This window comes from Cimex lectularius, unplaced genomic scaffold, assembly GCF_000648675.2.
Source record: "Cimex lectularius strain Harlan isolate CLEC.00 unplaced genomic scaffold, Clec_2.1 scaffold170, whole genome shotgun sequence".
NCBI lineage: Eukaryota > Metazoa > Arthropoda > Insecta > Hemiptera > Cimicidae > Cimex > Cimex lectularius.
Genome location: NW_019392810.1, coordinates 958,504 through 978,518, shown reverse-complemented (window position 1 = coordinate 978,518; position 20,015 = coordinate 958,504). Strand labels below are relative to the sequence as shown.

At 35.7% G+C, this 20,015-nt stretch overlaps 1 protein-coding gene across 24 annotated transcripts in view; it reads right to left on the bottom strand.

The window, feature by feature from the left end:
- Window positions 1-3,290: 3,290 nt before the first annotated feature.
- LOC106672032 (microtubule-actin cross-linking factor 1) overlaps window positions 3,291-20,015 on the bottom strand; it is a 156,139-nt gene continuing 139,414 nt past the window's right edge. For 12 of the 24 annotated variants that reach the window (XM_024228201.1, XM_024228203.1, XM_024228210.1 and 9 more), the window contains 18 exons: window positions 19,760-19,962; window positions 17,845-19,704; window positions 17,750-17,788; window positions 17,646-17,690; window positions 17,462-17,533; window positions 16,821-16,992; window positions 16,630-16,747; window positions 16,263-16,492; window positions 16,088-16,205; window positions 15,149-15,226; window positions 11,555-11,679; window positions 6,425-6,680; window positions 6,234-6,360; window positions 6,084-6,128; window positions 4,129-4,197; window positions 3,662-3,724; window positions 3,536-3,562; window positions 3,291-3,449 (listed from right to left, as the gene is read on the bottom strand). In XM_024228201.1, the coding sequence (XP_024083969.1) occupies window positions 3,392-3,449; window positions 3,536-3,562; window positions 3,662-3,724; window positions 4,129-4,197; window positions 6,084-6,128; window positions 6,234-6,360; window positions 6,425-6,680; window positions 11,555-11,679; window positions 15,149-15,226; window positions 16,088-16,205; window positions 16,263-16,492; window positions 16,630-16,747; window positions 16,821-16,992; window positions 17,462-17,533; window positions 17,646-17,690; window positions 17,750-17,788; window positions 17,845-19,704; window positions 19,760-19,962 (3,705 nt within the window). In that variant the 3' untranslated portion in view covers window positions 3,291-3,391. Of the gene's footprint in view, window positions 3,450-3,535; window positions 3,563-3,661; window positions 3,725-4,128; window positions 4,198-6,083; window positions 6,129-6,233; window positions 6,361-6,424; window positions 6,681-11,554; window positions 11,680-12,473; window positions 12,617-15,148; window positions 15,227-16,087; window positions 16,206-16,262; window positions 16,493-16,629; window positions 16,748-16,820; window positions 16,993-17,461; window positions 17,534-17,645; window positions 17,691-17,749; window positions 17,789-17,844; window positions 19,705-19,759; window positions 19,963-20,015 lie in introns of all 24 variants that reach the window. The other 12 variants (XM_024228223.1, XM_024228213.1, XM_024228204.1 and 9 more) reach the window with 11 other exon arrangements.

Below are 20,015 nucleotides of genomic sequence, written 5' to 3'. Positions count from 1 at the left end.
TATTATCTTAAAAAGGTAGGGTACCTTGAATCAGATGTGATATATATACTTTCCATCGTCATTAGACTTAGTCATTTTAGTTACTTTTTTAGACATCTTTATACATTAAAACATTTCTATTCCTTATAGCCATTTATCTGACCTGTTTAAAATTTTCTTATTACTAACTTGTAATTACTAAGCTATTTTATTCCTTTTTATATTAGCAACTTTCATCTTTATACATTTCTATTATTTGGATTATCTACAATTATATTTATACCTGAGCATATATATTGAAAATATACAAATTGGTTTATATAAAATTTAAATTAAAGTTGAGAATTAGACCCAATATACAAGCTGAGCACTGTCATATAAGTTAAATTTGTCATTTACAATCGACCATTGCGATTGATCAAATTTCAGACTGCCATAAACTGATTGTGTTATTTTAAACTAAGTTTTGCACAGACAAAGTTAAAATAATTGACCTGGCTAAAACTATCTCTGCTTTATGAGAAAAATATTAGAATTGAAAGAACCATTCAGCATAATTTTTGAAAAGGAGAAAAATGGGAAGATAAAACAAAAGAATAATAAACTTAGATATTCTTCTATGATATAGCAACTGCTCAAATACAGGATATGGTATGGGTTTGGCGTAAAGAGGCCTAACTTTGCCCTCGGCCCCAACAGAACTATCTTTCAACTTGCACATAAAATTAATAATAAACATCTCGAGGGTAACAACAATAATTATACTATTGCCAGGGCATATAAGATCAACTCACAATGAGGTAGTATACATCACACTAACTTATTATTGTTAGGTTATGACTATGCTAGAGTTCCACAAGCAACTTTCTTGTTTTTATGACTTTTGTGCATTAGAGTGGAGAAGTAATCTATTAATTTACACTCCTAGCACAACTCTTATACACTTTTTAAGTTCACTAGTTTCGTGGTCCGCTTGTAAAAATGGCAAAAAGGAGGGAAAATTCAAAAGGTGAGTTTGAGATGGGAAGTTGGTGTCCGAGTGGATCGAGGTCACGATAGCTCAAGTGGTAATTAATTGTTCTATTCACTTTCCTCACTAGGGAGGAAATTGCAAGGTGCTTTAAGCATGTTAGATTGTTGGGAAAGATTCATGATGAAAAGTACTGAACTGGGGAGGGATTGAGATGAAAGTAGGGTTTTATTAAGAGGTCTGTATCACTTCTTGCAATTTTGGGGACCAACGGGATTTGAAGGCTGTGTGGATAGTAAAGATTGAAGTAAGGTGCTTGGGGTTTCCATGTTAATGTGAATACTTTGTCGAACCATACGGTTCAATCCAGATTAGTTGTAGTAGAAAGATGAGGCATTGTATGCCGACAAGTAGTCTTTTTTTAGTAGTTTAAATCGAAAGAAGGAAGTTATTTGCTGGGATTTAATTTCATTATGGTCCTGTATTTCTTGAATCATTCTTCCAAACGCTTAGACAATCCTGGAGATTCTGAAGACCACTACTGGATCTGGGTTCGTTAAAAAGATGGCATTGTATGCATTCACAGAGAGTATTATACCGGGATTAATATGAATGCAAGAGTGCGTACAGAATAGAGAATGGGACCAAAGATGCTGCCTTATGTAACACTTATTACAGCATATAGTAAAGGATGTTTTGTTTGAATTGGGTACATCTCTGGATTGTGGGGATCTCTGATTGGAAGCTACCAGTGTATTTTCCAATAGGTTCTGAGTATTTGGTTCAAGGACTGAACACTCCTGCCCCCGTAACTTCTTGCGTTCTAGATCCTTCTATGTACTGGTAGATGGTGGGTGCCTTTCTTGAAGACATGTTTCTTTCTTTTTTTGTGCCTAAGTTTATTTGGCAATTTCGATTATACTCGAACATCCTGTTCATGTTATCTCTTGAGGCCATGACTATGGGATGCTCTTTCGTTTGACTGTTGCTATTTCTTCTTTTAGTTTTATTTCCACTGGAAGTTTCTCTAATAATTCTAAAGCTGGGTTTCTACTGCGCAGAAATCTCTCGCGCAACTGTTTTGCGAGATTTGTCTCGCTTTGTAGAGCTGGTGTTGTGAAACTTTCGCCATGAAGATGTTTCGGAATGGCTGACCGACAGTTGGTTTTTTTTTTTTTGTGTACATCAGTATTTTGCGTTGTTTGTTTCTCTCTGTGTAAACACACTTGTCTCGAGGACTGGATTCGACTTATCTGAATGCATCACAGCTACCGATTTTTATGGGATGTTAAAGATAAAACAGTGGAACAAGAACGTGGAAGGAAATGAGCATCAAAATGGGACAAAGACAAGAAGTATCTCCATGATAGCAATGCTGCTGCAGCAGTTGTAGTTATAAACAGCATATCACGCAACCTGATGGCTTACCTCGTTTTACCTCTAGGTTGTGAAATGTTTTGCCTTGAGGAAATTATTAACCCGAGATGGCGTTTCACGAGTGATTCTTGCGTTTAGTTGTGCAAGTAATTTTTTGGCACAATGGAAACTCAGATTAATGAGTTTTCTGTTCTGTCCTCATTATCGTACAGTGGAGGTGGATTAATCCATCTCCATACCAGCTGTGGGACATGTTCTCATCGTTCCCGTTATACAGATGCATGCAAGTTTCTACATTTTTGTGAATCCTCTTCGTTTTTTATTTATTCAACTTCATTGGTCCAAGCTATTGTGCCATATGTGAGAACAGGTCTTACCATCAATGGTGTACAACCAAATCAGGGTTTCCGGTCTTCATCTCCAAATTTTTCCCGCTATTCTTCTGCAAACCATTAAAGTCTGTTTGGAGCGAGTTAACATCTTTATTATATTTTGGTTTTAACCCCCTTTCACACATTTACCTACAAGATTATTGCATTATTAAATTCTTCTAAAGGGTAGATTCATACCTCACCTCAACTCACATGAAGTAAATAAAAAATAAAAAACTACAAATATTTAGTTAACAATTAATTTATTTAAATATTAAATAACGAACAGAACATGGACTTTTGGGGGATGGGATAATTAATACACATTATTAATGAAAATTAATTCACTTTCTAATAATAATTATATAAATAAATTTACTAAATTCTCCAACTTAAAAAAAATATGGTTTGGGGACTAAAAATTTAATATGAATTCTATTAGAAATAAAGATATCCTTTTTTCTTAAAAAAAGATATTATTTACATTATTATATATATTAAGTTTTAAATATATATTTTCTTGATTTTGTTAATATTTAAATCTTTAGTTTTATTCGATGGCACGAATTTTTATTTATTTATTTTTTTTTTTTTAGTTAGTCCTTTTTGTTTTAAATTAGTTTTAAATTAGATTTTTTTTGTTTTATATTTTGGAATGTTTTTTGCTTTCCCATTTTTTTTGTTCTCTTTATGATCATCTGCTCGATTTTGGCGTGGTCCTTCCGCTTGGTGTGTTCCTTCCACTTGGCGTTCTGAAATAACAAAAACAAAACCACATTGATTTTGTCGCAATTTATAACAGTCGTAAATAATCATTGCGATCATGTCGTTTAGCTACCTCTGCTGCCTTATACCCATTGAATGGCTGCTTGTAAAAAAAATTTGCCAATATTGATTGTTATTTTTCAACTCAAAATTCGACAAAACAGAACATTTAATTTGCTTTTTTGGGAAAAATGTTTACCCTGATGATGTGGACGTCGGCGATGTCAAGGTTGAGTAAGAATAAATCGGGATCCTCGATTGGCTACATGTAAAAACAACGTTTGTCTTTTAAAACAGTAAATTCCCAGTTTATAAAACAAAAATAGCAGAAATAAAGACAAACAATGGCAACTTTTACACCCCAAACAGGACAAAACGCTTTTAAAAAATATTTAAAAACATATTTTGACTGAATGTAATTTTAAGAGTATACAATCTAAAATGCCCCATGTAATTTTTAAAAAATTTATTTCAATGATTGACTTGGCATCAATATTTTCTTAAAAAAAAAAGAAAAAAGAAACAAAAAGAGTAAAGTCCAAAGTACAAACATAATAAAATCAAATAAACATGCAAACACATGCTAAAACAAAAAGATAAACCAGAGACGAAAACTAAAAAAAGGCAAAGACGGACACACAAGCGCTAAAAGTAGAAAACAAATACCCTGAAGAGGAGGTAGAGTGCGAAACATCTCCGCTCCCAATGAATACGGGTATTTTCGAAGTGGAAGACCTGTAAAAATTAATAAAGTAGAAGAAAGGTGAAATTTCTAGAAGAGAAGGTGACACGACAGATAAAACCGAATTCGATAGCCGGAAGATGACATGCTTTCAACACTTTAAAGATGGAAACCTTTGACAATCCAACACGACATTCTCGAGGAAAGTTTGCTAAAATTATATCTCATTGTCAACACGTAATACGATAAATTATAAAATCATTGTAGAAGGCAAGCTTACATATGAATACTTACCTTAAAACCAAACATAGTAAAAAAAAATGCAAAAGTTTAAGAAGATGATTATGAGATAGCAAAGAAAACTTTTCTTAAGCAATCCTACATGATATGATAAAGTACACTGAGAGGCAAAAAGAAGTGGCCACCCTTAACAATTTTAATTATATCTTAGACAATCCCCCATTGACTATCTTACAACAATATTTAGTACGTTTTTCTAAGGATTAGAGGTAAATAAAACAGAAATTATTCGTGTTTACAATTGGATTTTGTAAATATATCTTTGAATAGTAAATTCTTTTTATGTTGGTTTTTCTGTAAAGCTTCTTTCTAACGCTTACTTTGTTCGAATCATGGTTTTAACTGATACAGATTCGATTAGAAGCATAGCATTCTTGGAAGAAGAAAATAGTCAAGCGTATGTGTCCAGGGTTATTCCCAGAACAACTGTCCGAAGGATCTTCCATCGCTACCAAGATACTGGCGGTTTCTAAAGAAGGTATGGATCAGGTTGCAATCGTGTCACATCGCACAGAAATGATCGTTTTATCGTTTCAAACGTACTCCATAATCGACATTCTACCGCTGAGATCAAGCAACGGCTTCGGCAAGTTAGAAACGTTGATGTTCAGAAGTCGTGCGAAAAGACCTGCCACTAGTCCAGAATTTCCAACAAAACAAAGTTTTGCAAGAAATCACATCAATTGGTCTGAGCAAGATTGGACTAAAATTTTGTTTTCAGATGAGTCATGGTTTTGTTGGAGGTCTTCTAACAGCTGAGAGAATGTTTGGAGAAGAATAGAAGAGTGAAATATCCCTGCAACATTTTCACTCCGGAAAAGCTATGGAGATGATGTTATGGCTTGGGCAGGCATTTCTATGGAAGGTCGCACAAACTTGATCTTCATCGAGGGTTCACCAATTAAAGATGTGATATCAGAAGTTGTTCTTTATATCCCACTAATTGGCGACTTTTATTTTTATGCATGTACTTGTTGGTAAACAATGCAAGGCCCCACACAGCCAGGATCATTGTTAACTACTTGGAATGGGCTTCAATTCAATGTTTGGAGTGGTCAGCATGTAGTAACTTAACCCTATCAAACACCTTTGGGACAAGTTGTCAAAGAGAATCAAAAGTCACCTAGTGGTGACAGACTTTGCAGGAATTATGAATGGCGCTGTTAGAGGACTATGAAAATATTTTTCATAAAATCTCATCAAATACTACACTGAGGAAATACTCTGTACTGAATTGAATATTTTCTTATTTTATTCAAAGTTCCCATAGCAACATTTTTGTTAAAACTGTTTTAACTTAAACAACAGGTTAATTTTTAATTAATAATTTATGTAGCTATATCTTATATTTTTTCTTTAAAGTACTACTTTTTAAAGTATTAAAGTAGTTACTTAAAAAAATGAGGGTTGCTGCTTTTTTGCCTCTCAATGTATAAAATAAATGTCTTTTCTTCGCCTTACATGCAATTAAAGCGATTAAACTAATTTTGCTTTAAGCCTTAGAAAAATAATTTCTTAAATTACTGATAAACATTAATAAATTATAATTAACAAAATTTTCCTCAAGAATGTTTCAATATAGACATAAAAAGCAAACACCATTTTTTTCCCCACAGCGTATTCAAATTTGTCCTTTTACCTATTCGCCAGTGTGGGTATACTCGACGCCCTTGTCAATTTTCCCCTGATTTAAAAAATTATGTTAGTTAAAAAAAAATATAAAAAAAAAAATTAAACAATATCTAGATTTGTATTTAGCCTTTAAAATGTACTGTTCAAATATTTTTACCTTCCAGAGGGTGATTTTGAGCCATTAAGAGCACCAGGTGCTGTCATTTTTCGCTGAGTAGCAGTACCTGTTGTACTGGTGCGAGACGGGACTGACATACGAGGAATCCGTGAAGGAGTACCGTCATCTACCACAGAAAAATGAATGGAACACATATTTATATTAATGCATTAAAAAAAATTAATATTTACCTGAGCTTGCCAAGGATAGGTTCGAAGCATGTCGAGATGGCGGTTTGCTGTTTTGCCTTGAAGCCGGCCTGCTGTTGCTCCGGCTGCCTGGAAGGGAACCAGGAGTAGAGGACGAGGGCGCCCTAAGTGAACTCTTACGAGGAGTCATGTAATTAGGCGTGTGCGGTGATGAGTCGAGGTCGCTGAGCGAGTCGACCGAACCGGGCGTACCTCTCGAACTAGCCATGGGGACGCTCTTGCTCGACTTTTCGCGAATCTGCAAAATATACAATTTTACATACGCCCCTTTTTTTAAATCAATAATCCATTTAAAGGTTTAACTCTTGAAGTACCTGTTCTACAACTTGATACAAAATCAATCAAATTAAAATAATTCCGGCTCAATGCTCTCTTAAGTCAGATTAATGCGAAAGGAATACTTTGGTACTAATATATGGATAATGGAATCTATTCATGTGCGTAAATACAATTTGGACAAATTTGCTGTCAATATCATTTATCATTAGATGTCTGAAAATGTACTTTGCTAATTCCTAAAATGGGTGGATAACTAACTTCTAATAAAACTCAGGACTTGCAGATTCATTAAAGTCTTACAAAACTAAAGTTCACATTTATATTATTTTTAATTTAGACCATCTAATTTAAATGTATTAGTTTGTATGAGTTGATGCAAGAAAAATATAAGAATGAGTAAAAATAATCACCATTTTCAACATTTCTAAGTATTTATACAATTGTTTCTACTATTCCAATGCTTGGGAGTTTATCTCGATGTTGAACAGACTTTCAAGAAGACTTTAGAACAGACTGGCGCGTGGATTTGGATCTTCACTCTCTATTTGTGCAAGGTGGATTCGGGAGTCCCTCAGGGCAGCATCCTTGGCCCACTACTGTTCTCAGTATATACTGATGATATCCCTTTACTATCCTTACACTGATGATACTGCCTTCTCTCCTCTAACTTTGACCACGTTTAACTCGCCAAACCCTCCATATACACATTGCATCAAATGATTGTTCATAAACTGGTGAATCAAACTAAACACTACAAAATTCCAAAACTTCATACTCTGTCAATTCCTCTACCTCCAATCTATTTAATTATTGACCGATTCTCAACTGATTTATCTCGGATTGTACTTTTTATGCTCCTCAGGCATGTCCGTAAACCCATGTGATTCTGAACTTTTCTTCTCTTTTTAGTCCCAAAAAAGGTCTCTAATAAAGCAAATGACCAATCACTTCACTGTACGCTAGCGCGAAGTAAATGAAAATTTGGAGTACATTATTATTTCATGGTCCGCTTGACCTATTAATATATTACAATTAATTAAGGTTTTTAGTTGAGATAAAAAAGTCAATGGCACGAGCGGGATTCGAACCCACGATCTTCGGCTTGATATGCCGCTGCTCCACCACTTGAGCTATCGTGACCTCGATCCCCTCGGACACCAACTTCCTATCTCAACCGCAACTAAAAACCTTAATTAATTTGGAGTACATTTATTTTCCGATTCCTACAATTGAATTGCCATTTGTACATTTTAGTAAGGCCATATATTTCACCGTGATGGATCTTAACTCAGCTCATCACCAGATCCTGCAGACTCATCATAAAGACTGACTGCAATCACTACCCCATTCGGCATCTCTCTTGCGAGAAGCATTTTTTCACAGCTAATGGAAACAGTCTTCTAGGATTTGACGCATAACTTCATATTTTTCTACCTCGACAAAATTTGCATTTACAGTTATGAAGATAGTGTTAGAACAATTGAAACAAGCAAAATTGATAGTTAACCCAAAAAGATACAACCAGCCAATACAAAAATTAGGTTTCTGGGGCATGTGACAGAACGAGGTCAGATCTCAATAAATAGGAGAGGATTAAAGTCATCCTAAACGTAGCTAGACCAACGACCCTAAAACAAATCGCCCAATTTTAGGCAGCATCAATATTTTCAATATGTTTACACACGGCCATCTGCCTGAGGATAGTCGTGCCATTACAAAGCTCACCACAAAAGAGTATGAAAATTCAATTGCGGTTTACTGATCTCGCACCCCCCCCCCCCCAAATAGAACAGTTCTGGACTATTCCAATTCCATCTGTATACTACTAATAATACCAGATATTTTCAGAATTTGGGCGGAAGCCCAATACAAAGATTCGGACCTCAAAAAAATCATTGAAAATTTAAGAGCCAAGATCAATGTTCCAAATTACAAACTTCGATGTGACAAGTTCTACTATGAGATATCCCCTGATGATGAAAAGACTGTAGTACCAAACAAACTCAAAGATATAGTATTTAAATACGATCATACCGAACCAATTGGCTCCCACCATGGCATTACCCGGACAACGAGCAAAATTAGGGAATGTTTCCATTTTGACGGCAGGCGAAAGTTTGTTCCAGAATGAGCGAAGAGATGCTTACCATGCCAAAGAGCTAAACTAGAACAGACAAAGGGGAAACTCACCTGTATTATAAGCGATAAACCACAAGAAATTTTATTCATCGATTTTGGCATTCGTCGACATTGTTCACCTTCTTATTTCCAATTAGAAATGGTTATAAAAAAACTATTTTGTGTCTAAGGGACAAAATTTTACCATTTCTGTTACTGACCATCCGTTACCATTGACAATTAAATCTTTAAAGCTAAAGCCTTCCACCAATATCTGTTTAGTAAGTGTCAAGAAATCCTGATTTCTGAACAAGATTTATGAAATTTAAAACTCTCTTCGATCACTATTTCAGTGAGGAACAAATGAAATGGTCTCACAACCTATACTTTTTCCAGCTAGAACTCAATGGTGCTCATGATTCCTCGACGGGGTTCACACTGGTGGAAATATTTCTCTGAAGAAAAATAATTACCCCCCCCCCTTAAATTTGGAATGGAATATCCCTGCCATAAATACTGAAAAAGACACAAAACATATTATCTTATCAACACAGAAATGTCAAAGATTTCCCACAAATTTTCAGAACCCTACATAATGAGCAAAGTTCTCTCGGGTGTCTCCTATGAGGCTTAACTAGCAAACAACCCAATAAAAACAAGAAGGGTCCATATTTTCTAGAGGATCACAAATTTCACAAGTTTGGAAAAAATGAATATAGCGTGGAAACAGTTTGGTAATTTCTGTTCATGCTGTTTGATAATCATTGTTTGGTCAGACATGTTTGACATTATTGTTTATTACTGTAGATTTTTTTTTATTGTTATTAAATTCATATGCATTAGGAAGAAACCTCTCGATTTAAAGAAGTTTCAAATGAGCTAAACCTGCAACAAGTTGAATTTCTTCAGGTTAATCAGTCAAAATCTCAATTGTAGAATTGTTATTTGCAACAGCGGACAAACTGCGGAAAACCCACTACAGGCCTCAAGACAAAGTCCTTTAAAATAAAACAATGCAAGCCGGTCCCCGTCTTAGTGATAAGTTTTAGTTGTTAAAATAAGAACAAAATAGGGTAAACGATGAAAGGGAACAAAGTTTGCAACTCTGAAGGGGCGAAGGGGACGACGTGACGTCCCCCACAAATCTGTCAAACATAGCTTGGAAATGGTTACCCAGGTAGACTGATAGATAAGAACGTCGAAGTGTGTGGCAGACCCAGGCTGGACCCACGTCTTGTTTCCCAGGAACCTGGAGGATAAAGTAGCAATAGCTGGACAACCGATCAAATAAATAACTATCGTCTAGTTATTTAATGCTGAAGGGTTGTCACACGGTCAAAAATATGTAGCCACGGGGGGACATCGTAAATTGGGGTCGTGTCAACCCTGTGCTCGACACCCGTCTTCACCGGCCCACCCGCGGCGTGGGAACTCTCCCGACTTTTGAGTTTCCTTTCCGCCCCTACTCCGGGAGAGACCCGGTATAAAAGGGATGACTGGGAAATCAAACGCCAGTCAAAATCAAAGACTCACTCCAGGCAGTCAAAACTAGAGACTCGCCCCCTAGGCAGTCAAGGCCAAGGACTGGGAGAGAAGCAGCCACATTCCGTCTGGGATTCAACAAGAGGACTCAGCCAGCCAGAGCCAGCGAAGATCAGCCATTGCGACCAATTGAGCCAAGTCAACGATCGAGAGAAAAGATGCTTTGGACACTGATCGTGGCGAGCATCGTTTGGGGTAAGTCCCTTTGTTGATAGACTCATCCCAAATTTAGAGTTGTGGCTGACTTGTAGATTAATTAAGATTCTGTGGTTTGGGTACCGTTAAGAGAAGGAATTGTGTGAAATAAATGCTCTCTGGTTTATTGAATTCTGGAACCTTACCTTCCCCTACACAAGAATAAGTAGCGACGCGCTTACGCCGACTAATCTTTTGTCGCTTAGAGAAAAGAAAGCGAGTATCGAGAGATAATTCGGCCACCGTGCCATCGTCCGCTTACAACAACATTAATTTTCTAAGAACATAACAAAATGGTTTCAACTTAACAAAACAAAACAAAACAAAAACCAATGTGATATAAAATTTCAAAGTTAGGTTTTTGAAAAAAAAAAAAAAAAAAAAAAAAAAAAGAAATACATTTGGTTACAACACAATTTTCCTTACAAACTAGCTGGTATTCTATATTCTCCCACTATCCTGACCTAACACCTTCAGACTACAACTTTTTCTCAGCTCCTATTTTAAGAGAAAAACGGAAAACTTTTTCTTAAAACAAACACACAAAAAATGGAGTGAAATTACTGAAGGATTGAACAGCATTCCTCCCCTAGATTTCAATTAAAATTAAATTATGAGTGCATATTTGCAAGTTTGAAAAAAAAATACTGGTCATATTAAATTTAACAGTCATTTTCTTTAACTCTCTCTAAGAGTGCAATCAAATTTGTACATATATTGAGAATAAACAAAACTTCTACAAGGAATATGTTATGTTACTTATTTATAACTACAATTATAATGCTAATTACTGCTTTATTTATACTAATTAATTTCTAATAAATTAAATTCTAAACATTTAATTTACTAGTCAAAGAAAAAACAAATATGTACAGAGATACATGAAAGTACATGTTCAGACATCTTTGTATGGATAATTAAGGTATTTTGGCCTTTTCAACTTTGTTCCTAGAGAACACGCTACCGCCTCTGTCTTACCTGGCACGTGTGCGGCGTGTGGATCCTCTGGGCGACGGTAATTGGGAACTCGCTCTTCATCGCGTTCTCCTCTCTCTCGCGCAGCTTCTCAAATATCGGCATCAGTTCGCTCAGGAGCTCGCCAGCTTTTAGAATTAAACAATGGGGTGGAGGGGGGAGTTTAATTTCAGAAATGAGAAAGCTCATCTGAATATGGCTCGCTTTCAGTTTTTTTTTCTTTTGATCAAACGTCATTTTGCAGGATGGGGTGGTAAACAAGTACCATGAGAAATAACATGCAAAAAGCTTTCCCAACAAAATACGCACACACGCACACAAACTTTTTTTTTCCTTAAAAGGAAACTTACCTCCCAATTTCAGGATTTTGCGTTTCACATTGTTTCTGCCTGCTCTGCCATGCTCAGAAATTAAAGAACTCCAAATGAGGGAGAAAAACCGAAAGGAAATTCTGCTATCTTAATTATGAAGAAATAATTGAAAGTAATAAGGGTGGGAAAGAATGAGCAATAAAGCAAAAACACATAAATGTTAAAACTTTCAAATCAGCAAAGTTTGATAAATAAGTTGAAACTTTATTATTTGAAATGAAGAATGAATCAACAGAATCATCATATGTAGTACTGGAAAATGAATAAGAAAAACACGTATGAAACAGAAAATGAGAAACTAAATTTAAAAAAGCTCACTATTAAAAGGAATAAAAAATCAGGAAGACAGCAGAATTTTTAAGTATGAAAAGAAACCAACATAGCTGAGAAAACAATGAAATAAAATTAAAAAAAAAAAGAATTGAATAGTTTAAAGGATAAACCCCAATTTTATCATCCTTCATGAGCAAAGAGCCTTTTAGAAAAGTGCCAAAAATACCAAATGAAATCTAAATAGAGCGGAAATGTGTCATTAGAGAGCAGAAACTTACCTTTGTAATCGGTCCAGTGGTCGGCATGGGGCTCCCTGATTTTTTCTCAGTGCTCAATTTCGGCTTGAAAGCGCTCATGGATTGGGATACGCCTTCAGGGAGAATGAATTGCTCCCTCAGCTCGATATTCGTCCTTCCCTTAGCTAAAACATCCCCCATGGAAAAGAAAAAAAGATAGTAAAGAAGTGAAGAAAGATGGCCGAAAAACCTCCATTCCACCCGCGGTTCATTTCAATGCTGAGTCCTTAATGATAAACGAGGGAAGAACACTTTAAGAATTTACTACAGAAGTATGGAAAATTTTTTGTACATTTTTTCTTTTCAAATTTACACAATTTAAAAAAAATGGATTTTTAAGAATGATGACAAGGCCAGAATGTCAGTCGTAAATAGAACAGATCAAATTGAAATAAATGACTAAAAAAGGGGGGGGCAATGGTCATCAAATCGAATCCATGACTGCAAGGTCTACAAAGATTTCTATGATGCGTACCAGTCGGGACTGCAATAGCAATCCCCGAATGACTTACATGACATATTGACACCCTTTAATCATAGATGAATTTAATTATGCGAGTCGAACTCATGCTGAACTGCCACTGGGTCACTTATTGGGTCCTTCGCTCTCGGGTTTGTTGAACAACTTACGTTTGGCATAGCTCAGGGTCTCAATGAAAACGGTGCAACGCCAAAAAGCAGTCGAGTAGTTCAACAAACACGAAATTGAAGGACCCAGTGCCGGTTCAGAGCATGAAACTTCAATTATCCAAAAATTAAATGTGAAAGATTACATTTACACAAAACTCTTTCAGATTCTTGCCCAGGAAAGTTTTTAGGTTCAAGACACTAATCAGAATGTATATTGTAAATGCTAGATATGATCAATGGATATCTTGCAGAAGAAAATACACAACCTAAAAAATTTATATTTTTTTAAACTGAACTTTTCATATAAATGAACTTACAAAGCAATCTTGTTTATTTAGTTGCTTTTATTTTTTATTTATAGATATGTTTAGAAAGCGTGAAAAGCCAGAGATGGCATGGCCCAGAGTATACTTACTTATGCGGTGAGCTTGAGCCTCTAAGTTCTTTAATAAAAATAAAAAAACTAGAAGAAGAAACTAAGTTTGTTTTCTTCTAAAACTACTCAAAAATCTTAGTGCACACAAAAAAATCGTGCATTTGTGCATGTGTTCAATAAAAGAAACAAAAAACAGAGGCATAAACAAAGATAAAACTCAAAGCCTACCTTCTACCATCCTTTAACTTCCCTCCAAGAAGATAAAAGAGAAAACCAAAACAAAACAATGCAAAAGAAGGATAGCTTATCACCAAGGGAACACCGGAAATGCACAAGGCCGGCTCACTTTAGAAGTCATTAAATTTTGATTTATAAAACGATTTATAAAAATTATAACAAAAAATATTTTTTTCTAACAAAAAGCACCAGACCTTGTGCAGATTTTTGACAAATTGTCTATATTTAAAAACTGAAAGCGATGGTTTTTTTTATAACGACATCACACGGAGCAGTTTTTTAAATGCAACACTACATTATAAAAATAAATAAAATTGAAAACACATGCAAAATACATGCACCAAAACTTAAAAACCGTACAACTAAACAAAAACAAAAAAAAAGTTATAAAATATAATTCACTAAAAAATAAATTAATCAAAAAGGATACAGGAAAATAATTTTTAAGGATATATTATAAAAAAAAGAAAGGGTTACGTTTGTCCGGAAAATATAAATATAAGGGTGAAATTGGGAATAACTGAAATTCGTAGTTATCATGGCAAAAGGGACAAAAATGCCCATGTCCACAACTGATCATTCAGCCAATTTTACACATCGTCAGCATGAAACGTCCTCAAAGAGAATTTACACTGAGCAATTTTATTTCCCATCGGGCGTTACAGGCTGAAAAACTGCATATGACATTCATCTGTCGCATTTATATTAAAAATAAATAAATAAAATAAAAAAACAGTGACGAGTGTGAACATGGGAGGGATGAACCACACAGACGGTTAGGACTAGGAAAAATAAAATAAAATAATGCCTAGCCACATAAAATGAAATATCTGGATAAATTAACTTTGTTATTGGCCAATGGATGGTAAAATTAAAATTTTTCCCAAGAGCTAAACTTAACGAACCAATGAAATTTAGCAACAATGTGAAAAAAAAATCAAAATAATTGATAATTCTATTATGTGAATTTCTCCTTATTCTTTAATGATAAAGGACAACAGGTGTATGGAAAAAAGGAATACCATGATCATGAAAGTAAAAACTTAAAAAACAAAAATAACGGATAACGGTATGTAAAAAAAAAAGTAAAAAGTAAAAGCCATGCCGAGTTTTCATAATGAATCTTTTTGAAACAAAACTTTAGTACAATTAGAAAAATTAACCAATGAGATGAAATGAGAAAACAAATTAAAATAGAAGACAACACTCAGTATTTGTTAAAAAATTAAAAAATAAAAAAAATAATAAAATAAATAAATGTTTCGTGCTTCTACAGAACATATAAAACAATACCACTTAAAACAATTTTTCCTCTCTTTAAAAATGTACAAAATTAAACGAAATTTCTCTTGTTTTGATCCACATTTATGAACATTTTATTCAGATTTATTAATTTTTCAATTCGGGGACTTACATGACCGTCGGACGCTTAAAGGGCACCATGCCTCATGCTCTTCCGGAATAAATGGGTTTGGTATTGGCAGCATCTCAACTGACAGCGTAAAGAAAAGCAGAGAGGGTAAGGGAGAAAAATGTTTTTTGTGTGATTTTTAAAAAGAGGGATTGACATTTAAAAAAAAAATTATATATATAATCCAGACAAACGAGGGGGTTGAAACAGGGTTGAAAAATAACAAGGATCAGGATTTGGGGAGGGAAAAGGGTTTTATAATATTAGATAAAATACATTTTTTTTAAAACAAGTAATTAGAAATGGCACAAATTTCAATCTGCTACAATCTAATTTTTGCATGTGATTCGGTTTTATGTTATTCCCAGTCAAAACAGAAGGCAGCCGATTTATTTTATAAACAAATGTTTACGTGTAACCATGTAATAAAAAAATAAAAATCAATTTAGTTTAAAAATTCACTGGAATTTATTCAAGTCAGAGGTATATCTGATAAAGGATTTTGTATTGATTTTTGAAATTGATTTTATGCAATGATAATCCAGCACAGTTCTGAAATTCTGATCTGATTTTCATGTTTCAAGTTCAGATTGATGCTTATACAACTGTACATCATACAATCTGATGTCAGTCAGATGTATTCCTAAAACCATATAACTGCCAGATCTGACATCTTTTCAAACCGTCGGATCTGACAGTAGCTGTCTGACAATCAGATTTGAAAATGTGTGGCTGGCCTTGGTTCTTTTTTTATATGTCGCAATGAAATAAATAAACTAAATTGTCTAAAATTTCATCAATTGGAATGATAATAATGGGAGATGATAGCAAAGTGTCTACAGTTAAAAAAAAATTTAAATCTAAAATCGGCTGCCAACAGAATGGTGGGAATTTTTTAAATTTTCTTTTAATCACGTAAAAAGTGTAATACTAAAAGCTCACCCCTGCAAGGATCATTCTTAACAAGGAACTCCTCTAAAGCAACCCATCCGCCACCGACACGGACCATCACGGTCGATCTGAGAATACGCACAAGACGAAGTTTCTGCGAGTCGCCGAACTAAAAACGGACAACTGTTAAGATTCATTCGGCTAATATATTTCGTCGGATATTTACCCTATATTTCCCTTCTCCGACTTGGAAGACACGGAACTTCTGCCGGCATGTACAGAGCATGACGAGCCTCTTCACCTCGTCGTGGATCTTCTCGGCTTCCGTGGTCGGTTTCTTCTCCTCCCAGTCGGGCCTGAGGGCGGCTATGAATTCCTTCCAGTCGATGTAACCCTCGGAATTGTGGTCGAACATATCCGCGACTGCGCCCATCTCTGGCCGATTCGTGTCGAATTCTGTAAAGCAATAAAAATCAATTCCACCGAAGAAGTTTACTATTTGTCAGAATATCAAAAAAGTGACAATCAATCAAAAAAGAAAAAGTAGTAATTAATAAAAATCAATTCCTGAAATTTGTAAAATAAACCCTTACTGGTTTTGATAATTCCATCTACAAAGTCATCTCTCGGGATGAGGCCATCGTTATTCTTGTCCATCTTCCTGAAGAGATCTGTGAGCCTAGATTTCTTATGATTCATAAATCGAAGGAACTGAAACAAGTGAAATTGGTAAAAATAAAATCATTTCGATACAGTGTGTTAATTTTTTAAAAATAAAACGTACGCGTTTTCTCCAATCGTCCCATGAGAAGTTTGCAAGGCGTTCTAGCTCTCCTAAGTGAAGGAGGTGGTCCCTCAGCCTTCTCTGGCGTTCCCACGACATAAGCCACGCTGAGCGCCACCGGTCATAGAGCAAGCGTGATCTAGCACATTTGAACTGAGGTTCTGGAGTTTTGCTGTAAAGGTGAATAATACAAAATTTAGCTTTTAGTTTTTTATTTAATTTTCAAAAAATTCCAATTAGATGGTTATGAAGATGAATTTACTTAGTGACAGCTTACACATTTACTTACAGTTAATTTTAAATTGATCATTGTAAAAAATGTCATTAAAAAAAAAAATTAATTAAAAAACTACAATGTTAAACAATATTAGTGATTGATAAGTACAAACAAACTTACTTTTAACAGTTCAATCATTACAGATAATCTTTCTTTGGAATTATTTATTACATTAGCTTAATTAATAAATTATTTGTAATAATAGGACTTCTTATAAATATTCATCTATTCACAAGAAATTCCAACAAACAGTACAATTTACGGGGAAAAAAAAATACTACAAAAATGCTTTCATTTGTGCCATATTTGATGAGATAATTATAATCTTAGACGAAGTGAATGTGAGCAATATGATAATTCTCACCTTCCTTTAGTCGGGAACTTAGGGCCGATATGCGGAAGCGTTGGGTCCGAGAACTCTTTACCAGAACTACGACTGATTTAAGAAAAAAAGAAAGAAAAAACATAAAATCATGCAAAAAAACATGCCAAAATTAACACTAAAAACAAAACAATTTAAAGAAAAAATACAACTTATTAAATGTTACCTGGTTCTTCTCTCAATAAGTAAGTGCTCCCGAGAAGATTTCAAACTGAAAAATGATAAAATTATAATTTGTGAAAAAAAAATTAAAAAGCTAATAATTTCTACCTCTGCCTTCTAGTAAGTTCGTGGAGTTCCTGAGTGCTCCTAAACAAAGACAAATTAAATATTTAAAAATAATTAAAAATCAATAATAAATTTACCCTGATTTCTTAGAAACTTTTCTTTCTTTGATTGTCTTTGCTTTGACCACCATGTCTATTTCTGTAGTGCGTTTTGCCATGGTCTCCATGAAGAACTGGTGTTCGTCGACGAGCACTTGAGTCGCTGGTACGTTATCAGGAAGTTCTTGGTGTTCGAGGGAGATGAGTGTTGACTCACACTCGCCCAGCCATGCGAGTAGCTCTTCCAATAGAGCGTCCATGTCTTGGAGAGAACGCAACTGAGCTTTAAGCTTGTCGTTGCGCTGGCGTGACCATGAAGTGACCTCGTCCCATCGTGATTGTATTACAGAGATCCAGTGTTTCACTACTTGAACCGCATCAGGATGAGCCTTTCCTAAAATTTCCTCTGCGAGTCTGATTGTCGAGTCTTTCTCTCTTTCCTTGTCGGCCAACTCGCGCATGAACTTCTCGTGCTCGCTCATCATGATACGCGTTTCGGTCTCATCGTCGGATAAATTGTCGACGAGTCTAAGTTTAGATTCTGCGTCAGAGAGCCATTCCAAAAGTTGATGTACACTTCTATGCAGCTCTTCTGCCTGTTTCAAAGCCGACTGAAGCTTGGCACCGCGTTTCTGTGCGAGGTGTGTGGTCTTCCTCCATAAATCTGTCATCTCAGAGACTTGATCTGACATCTGTCGTGCGTCGCTCTTTGAAGCAAGCTCTCTTCCGGATTTTTCAACGGATTCAACTTGACTCTTGCGATTTTCCATATCCTGCTCAAGGTTTTTGTGTTTCTCGATCAAATTCTGTACAGTGTCGAGATCCCCATGGACGGGACCGTCTTCAGACAGATCTTTGTGTGTCTTTCTAAGCCAGTCCAAAAGAGCATCAAGCGCGTCTTTGACTTGCCCACAGTATAACAGTGCTTCTTCCAAATTTCTTTGTCTGACAACAGCTTTAGAACTTACAGTATTCCACAATTCCTTCAATTCAGAAGCCATGTTTTTCAATGTCAATTCATCGACTTTCGGTGCTCGTTCCCTTAAAGTTTTAGCGGCCCTTAATGTAGCATCGTAGGCAATCTGTTTACCTGCAATAGCTTTCTGTGTTTCTCTGTGTTTGACGAGCCTTTGTCTGAGTTTAATAGGGTCATTTGCTGCGGAGTTGATGTCAGTAAGCATCTCGTCGAGTTTTACGTCAGTTTCTCTAAGCCAGTTCATCAAATTAGACCAAGAATCGTGGAAATCCTTCGCTTCTTTGTAGCCGTGATCCAGTGCTCGTGTTCTTTCCGCACTTTTGCTCACAACCCTTTCCCAACGATGTTGGACGCTTATTAAAAGGTTTTTAATAAGGATCACATCCTGTTTTTGGGAAAAGTATTTGAGATGAGTTCCTTTTTTGTCAAGCTGTAGCATAGTCTCCCGGTGGACACCGACTTCTTTTTGAAAAGCTTTGTGCTCTTCTATTTGATTCAGGATAGTTTCTAGAACTCTAGAAACGGGTTTAAGGTTGGACAGAGTCTTTTCAGCCGATGTCAACCAGTTCATGAACGACTGTAATGCATCATGGAACTCAGTGGCTTCTTTCAGAGCGATCTCAAGTTTGATTTTCTTGTCATTAGCCCGCGAAGTAACAGACTCCCAACGAGACTTGAGCGTTTTGAGGTTTCCTTGTGTATGGCTCGAACTTTCAGAGGGGGACTTGCGAAGCATTTCGGCTCCTCGTTGGAGGACCGCCTCCACACGAGGTCTTGTGCCCTCGAGCTCGTCATAAACGACCATGAAACGGTCCAGCTGCTCGGATGCAGTTTCCGGAAGGCCTCCGACCGGTTTGGATGAAGCTATGACAGAATCGACCTCTGAGAGCCATCCTAGAAGATCTTGAATTTCGGCCGAGAACCTAAAATTCGCATAGAATTACAATTAATTTTTTCAAACATATAGAAAATAAGTACCTTTGTCCTTGTCTTAAAGCTTCTTCGAGTTCTGTCTGCCTGTCTGCTGCTTTGTCTAAGAGCGCTTTCCATTTTTTGTTCAGATCTTTTAATCTCTCTTGAGTAGTGTCATCCGCTCCTCGACTCTCCTCGACGATTTGACGGCCGGCATCATTCAGAGTATCCACTGAACTCTGATGTGCAGTCATATCATTCATCAAGACCTAAGAAACAAGATTTGTGAAAATGTGAGATGTAAATAAAAATTCAATTGATG